We start from the raw sequence: 6,156 nt of genomic DNA, 5'->3' as shown, positions 1-6,156 counted from the left end.
AGCTCACCTCCCACCTGTCAAGTTGGGGCAGAGGGTGGGGGGCTTGGTCTTTATTTTAGGGGCGACCTGAGGCAAATCACCTGCCCCTGGGGCCACACTGGCCTGGCCGAGCTGAACTATGACCTGGTGCTGGCTCTGAGGGCCCTCTGATAAGACCCGGCACCCCAGCCCCCGCACCCCCTCACTCCCACTGGGCTGAATCACACGGCAGAGCCAGTACCCCGGTCTCATTTCCAGTTTTTAATGTTTTTCTTGTAAAACCAAAAACATGAAACTGGCAGGGGACGGGAGGCAAGTTCTGTACACTTTACACGCACGAGGTCTGTGGTCTCAGGCCCGGGGAGACAAAGGCACGCGGAGGAAATGCCACTGGGGTCGCGGATCCTGATGACCGGCCGCCGCCTGAGGCCCCTGCTCATGGGTGGGGAGGCCTGTGGCCAGGCGGCGCTGGGCGGCTGCGGGGGACCGGCAGCGGAGAAGCAGTCTGTAGATGGAGGTGGGGTGCCCGTTCAGGTGTCCGTGTAGATGGAGGGGATGTGACTCAGGCAGTGGTCAAAAGCCCCGTTGGGGAAGAAGCTGCAGTCCTCAGCGCCGCTGGACACCACGTCTTCCGGCGGCTGGGGTGGCAGGGCTGTGGGGCACGGGGCCTCGGCCAGGGCCTCATAGCCTGTGGGTAGTGGGAGAGGGTTGGGGCTAGGCCCAGGGGTCTTCTTCCAGCTTCACGTCCACCCTGCTAGCCAGGAGGTCTCTCCACGGAGCCCTCAGTGGGACTGGCCCACCCTTCCAGGTAGTAGGGGTGGGTGTGGAAGGAAGGGGGCTTAGGAGACAAGACCCCTAGGCTTGGCACTTTTGGGGCCCCCCGGGAAGCTGAGGAGGCAGGCATGTGCTGGGATGGGGGCGAGCTGAGGGGGGCCCAGGGGAGGGGGTTATCACCCCACCTTACGTGCCCCTCCCCGCCCCAGCAGACACAGGAAGCCTGAGGGAAAACTTCGCACACATGGAAAAGTGGAAACTCCCAGGGCAGTGCCGTCCTGTCCTCAGTGCTGCCCGGAGTGTGCGTGTGCTTCTGCAGGTGGGGATGCCCCACCGGCCGGCTGGGAGTGCCCTCACAAGGCTTCCAGGCCTTGCACACCGAGCAGCTGGCAGAAGCTGGGCCTTGTAGGATCTCAGGGAAGGGAGGCAGGCAGGCAGGCAGGGGCTTACCTGTGGCAGGTAAAGGTGTGCCGAGGCCATGGTAGCCATTGGACCGCAGTGGGTTGAAATTGTGGGCCTCCCCAGTCAGCCCGTCCCCACTGGCGACTGCCTCCACTGGCCGGTAGCAGTCGCCATAGAGGAAGCCACTCTGGAGGGAGTGGAAACTGCCCTGGTAGCCTGCAAAGGGGGTGGGGGGGGGGTAGAGACTGCATCAAGCAAGGGTCCATGCCAGGGGTGGGGTTCCCCAGAGTCCTGCCCTGTATCGTGGGGTGGTGAGGGAGAAGCTGAAGACCTGGGAGCCGGGCCTTGGCCCCAGCTCAGCCATGTGTCCCTTGGTCTCCCCCGACAGCCCAGCAGAGGGCCAGGGTGGGCGGGGGTGGAGGGTGTCTGATGTGCCTGGGGGATACCCACACCACCCTCTCCTGTGCCCAGCAATGATCTTTCCCCCAAGCAGGCCCCTGTCTCACCCCATTATGGGTGCTACCCCACGAGCCCTCTGACGCCCTGCTGACGGAGCCCTGCCCCAGCCTTCAGTGCTAACCACCAGGGCATGTCAACCCACAGTCTGCGGCCTGGGGCCAGGCACCATCCTTCTCTGAACACCACCTTCCCCCAGCCACCCCCCAAGCCCCAGGGGGGAGGGGGTTGCCCCAGGGAGAGCTTACCTTGTGGGCTGGGCAGAGGCGCGGGAGGCGGGCTCTGGAAAAGCGGGTAGGGAGGCTTGCTGGACAGTGTGGAGAAGGCTTGGCCTGGAGGGCGGCCCTGGGAGGCTGGTGGCAGGGGTGGCCCAAGCCCCTTCAGCGGGCTAACCAGGGGCGAGAGCAGGCCAGGCCCCAACCTGGAGAGCAGAGACGGGCGTGGCAGCAGGGAGGGCTGGGGTGCTGGGGGCCGGAGGCTTAGCTCCGCTGCTTCTTCCCCCTTAGACCTCCCCACCCCCGGTCCCCTGAGGTGCCCACTGCTATCAGCAGCTGCCCAGTGGGCATCATGATGACCCCATGGGCAATGAAGGGCAGGGCCTGTCCTGAGCCATCCTCAGGGCTGGAGGTGGATTGGATCACTGCCGAGTACAGTCACCAGGCCTTCCCTCCTAGCCCATCTGAGTCGGGGAGCTCTGCTGAAACCAGTCCAGCATCAAACCACACAGCGGCCTCCACGGAGAGATGGGGGGGAGGGGGAACCACTGCCTGGAACCAAACCGGCATCTCCTGTATGGAAGATGAGAATCCTACCATTGCCCAGCCCCCACGACAGGCGCTGAGTGCCAACAGCCTTGCCCCCTCCCCGGGGATGTCCGGGACACTTGCTCTGAGCATGCAGCTCTGGCTTGGGGGAAGAGCCAGGCAGCTCCCCAGAAGGAGGAGACCCCAGGGCACTAACAGCTACCACTCAGGCCCCCCAGACAGTCTTCTCAGCTCCTCCTAGCAGACCAGAAACACAAGGTTCAGCGTCATTGCCCGTCACTCTTGGCCACACAGCACCCCCTCCAGGGCTATTTTGCGGGTGCAAGAACACAATCGACGGAGACAGCTCACAGTATAATGTCGGCCGCAGTCTCAGCCTCCGCAAGGCTCCATCACCATCCTCACTGAGAGGGCCGCGAGGAAACCGCCCAGGCTATTGGGCTTCTTTCCCCGTGCGCAGTATGCCGTCAGGAACCGGCTCTTGTCTCCATCCCTGCCATCTCTTCTCCACTTGTCTACCTCTCAAGATGGGGCGCTCACCCCTTTCCTTCATGCAAAGCTTGAAGGGATGCAGGACTAATCTGGAGCTCTCTGGAAGCTCGTGCACTGAAACCAGGGCTATGTGGTCACCCACCCCCTGGCTGAGCCCAAGGGGGCTCAGCGGACTGTAGGCCAGGTCTGCAGTCAGCCCTTTCCCTTCCTCATGCTGCTTCCTACGCTGCCTGTCTATAAGCTTAAGCTTCCTGAACGCAGTCAGGGGCGATGGCCCTTGGGGTCTGAAGGCTCACAGCCCACAAAACATTTTTGTGTGGCCGGGAGCGAGAGAGACAGAGATGCAGGGAGAGCCCGCCCACTGAGTCTCCACTTCCTTGCTTGGGCTTGTTGGCACCGTGGCTTATGCATTAGGGCTGCAAACCACCAGCTGATCCCATCAAGTTACAGACCTGTCTACCTCGTCCTACAGGGCCCCCACCAGTCAGAGAGTTGGGTTCTAGATCACCAACGCAGTGCTTCGCCTCCAGCTGCCCTTGCCCAGTTAGGTCATTTCCCCCATGGCCCTCGGAGAGCCATGGTCTGAGCAGGCCAGGTCAGTGCTCTTGCTGCATGATGCCGGGCCATCGAATGCAGGCAGAAGGAGATCTGGGGAGATGTTGGCGGGCTCTGAGTCTGCTGTCCCGTCCCCCTATCCTGGGCCTCCTGCTTCCCCCCTCCCCTGCACTGCCACCTTCCATGTCTGGGACCCCCACCAGCCACTGGGAGCTCACGGAGGGCGAGGGGAGATCTGGGTCCCTCGGCTAGCACAGACACTGGATGGGCACGCATGCCAGACTCCCCAAGCTCTTGAGCTAGCTCTCGTCGCTGTCACCATGACTAATACCGCCATTGGAAGGCCAGTACCCTGCACACCAGAGGGCGGGGCGTGGGCTGGCCTTCTCCCAGGCCTGCTGTATGGTGCCTGCCTCGTCCCACCCCATGCGGCCACTCACAGCCCCCTGTCCCTGGCCGGTCCCCTCCACCTGGATACTCTCAGGAAGGGCTGGTCCCGAGGCCACCTGGTGCCTGCCACGTGGCAAACAGCCAAAGAGCACCAATCACTGGGTTTCGGAATGATCTAGTCACAACATGCAGAGCACACCAGCACAGCAGGACCACGGAGAGCCAGAGCCGAAGGGGGCAGCCTTGCAGGCTCCAAGCTTGTTTTCCTGCCTCCAACCTGCCAGAAACCTACATGTGCCACCTTCACAGTCAGTGGGATTGAACAGAGCCCGGCTCTCCTCCAAGCCCCACTCAGGCTGCTGGGCGGATGGGGGTGGTGGGAGGCCGACAGCTCTACCTGAACCTGGGGAGGGGAGGGGCACTAGGGGAAAAGGAAGAGGGGGTGCCGAGGAGAGGAGGAGGAGGAGGAGAGAAGCACCTAGGCCCCTCTTCTGAGTCCTAAGCCCAGCTTCAGTTAGAACCTATAAAAATTCATGTGAAACCTCACAGGCCTGGCAGGCCAGGGGCAGACTGCCTGCTCCGAGCCAGGGTAAATACATTTGGTCATGAAGTCAGGGCCTCTTAGCATATTTCCGAGTGAATCTGATAATTCTGTCAAACTGTTTAAACGTCCCAGCAAACCACGGGGGCCACAAGGACTGTTCCCTGTTGACTTTGGCTGGAAGGGAGAGGCTGAAGACCGCCCCCCCCCCCTTGACCCCCTCTTCTCAGGGGATGAAAAAAGAAACCCATTTAAGCTGGCCCAGGGCTGGTGTCTGGTGTGAGGGCCTACTCCCCTGGGCCTGGTGGGTTCCTGTAGGCAGGGGCAGCGGCCACGCTGGTCCCCTGTCTTGTCACCATGGGTGCTATGCTGGTTGGTGAACAGGCAGGGGCCCCAGGGGGAAAAGGTAGGGAGGGTTGCTTTTCTTTGGTTGGGAGATGTTGTTGGGGGCTGGCTGGTGGGTGAGCTGGTGGCCGGAGCGAGCTCCTGGGGTGGGTGGGGGTGGGCAGGGTTAAGCCAGTAGCACCTGGACCAGGTGGCACACACAACCAAACGTAAGGTATGTGCAGCACAGCCTCCCAGTCTCGCTCCCTGTATGACAGAGGAGGAAGCTGAGCCGGCTTTCTGGGTTCCCTCTTGGCCCATCACCATAGCTACAGTCTGCCTCTCCCCACAGGGGCTCGTCCCTGAGGACCCTCCACTCCCTGCACAGCCAGGGCCTGACTGTGGTCCTTGTTAGCGGCCATCCATCGAGGGGCTTCCCCCCAGGCTGGCCCCCATGTGCTACACAGAGCCACTCCACAGGTCCAGGGAGGTTGCAGCCTTTCCAAAGGAGCCCACCAGGTCCCTCTCCAGACTGGCCTGCCCTGGGTGGGGGGATGAGCATGAGATGAGGCATCAGGAAGCCTGGGCACCAACACCCGCCACCTCACGGAGTCGGCAGGGGTGCCATGCTCACCGTGGCAGCTAGCACACCACAAGGCCCCAGGGTAGCTGCAGTCTCATGACCTTAACCCGAGTGCCCACCTGTCCGGGAGGACTGACTTGGTGTACATACCCGTCCCTGGTGCCCTCTGCCATGGGCAGAGGAGACAGATGGTGGTGGCTGCTGGCACTGGCATCCAGGGGGTGGTGTCTGGAAGGGGCCTCCTGCGTGGGGGACAGGATTGCGGGCACCAGCCCGTTGTGGGGGGTGATGGAGCCAGGGTACACACCTGCAGGGAAAAGCAGACATGCATAGTGGGCTCCAGCCATTCCCCAGCAGACCCTGAGGCTGGCTAGCCAGGAGCTGTGTGGGCCGAGAACCAGGAGCCCAGCATAGTCGCAGGACTGGAGGGTCCACATGAGGGGGCACTGGCCCTGAGGGTTTGTAAGGGGCAAGTGGCCTCAGACCCCAGCAGGGCTGTTTTGGAACACAGCAGACAGGCAGGGGCCAGAAGCAGCCTGGGATGGTGGGTCAGGAGTCCATCGTAGGTTGGGATGTGGGAGGGAGCCTCTAATAGGTGGGGCTGCTGCAGGCTTGTGGCTGTCTTTGGGGAGAAGGAGCTACCACCACCAGGAGTGTGTGAGCAGAGACAGAGGGCCTGCTCCGAGGGAATGGGCTGCCCAGGGGAACTCTAAGAAGGGCTGTCACGTGTGGCTGTCCAGGTTCTTCACTGCACAAAGATCCCCAGCTGTGGGCTCTACTCTCACACTCTAAATTACAGAAGACACCTGCAGGGTGAAGCCACCTTTGACCAGAAAACCTTCGGTCTTGGCCTTGAAAAGAAGATTGGGCGGGGGTGGGGGGTGGCGGTGGCGGAG

At 62.3% G+C, this 6,156-nt stretch overlaps 1 protein-coding gene across 1 annotated transcript in view; it reads right to left on the bottom strand.

Annotated features, from left to right (window-relative positions):
* Nucleotides 1–230: 230 nt before the first annotated feature.
* Nucleotides 231–6,156, bottom strand: part of GLIS1 (GLIS family zinc finger 1) — a 106,377-nt gene continuing 100,451 nt past the window's right edge. The window contains exons 6-9 of the mRNA XM_004699410.2: nucleotides 5,411–5,567; nucleotides 1,860–2,032; nucleotides 1,204–1,371; nucleotides 231–667 (exon numbers count right to left, since the gene is read on the bottom strand). Coding sequence (XP_004699467.2) covers nucleotides 510–667; nucleotides 1,204–1,371; nucleotides 1,860–2,032; nucleotides 5,411–5,567 — 656 coding nt within the window. The 3' untranslated portion in view covers nucleotides 231–509. The remainder of the gene's footprint in view (nucleotides 668–1,203; nucleotides 1,372–1,859; nucleotides 2,033–5,410; nucleotides 5,568–6,156) is intronic.

The sequence above is a fragment of the Echinops telfairi genome, unplaced genomic scaffold (assembly GCF_000313985.2).
Source record: "Echinops telfairi isolate 266 unplaced genomic scaffold, ASM31398v2 ScPeMD7_443;HRSCAF=831, whole genome shotgun sequence".
Lineage (NCBI taxonomy): Eukaryota > Metazoa > Chordata > Mammalia > Afrosoricida > Tenrecidae > Echinops > Echinops telfairi.
Note: the sequence above shows the minus strand (reverse complement) of the source record. Positions and strands in the feature narration are given on the sequence as shown.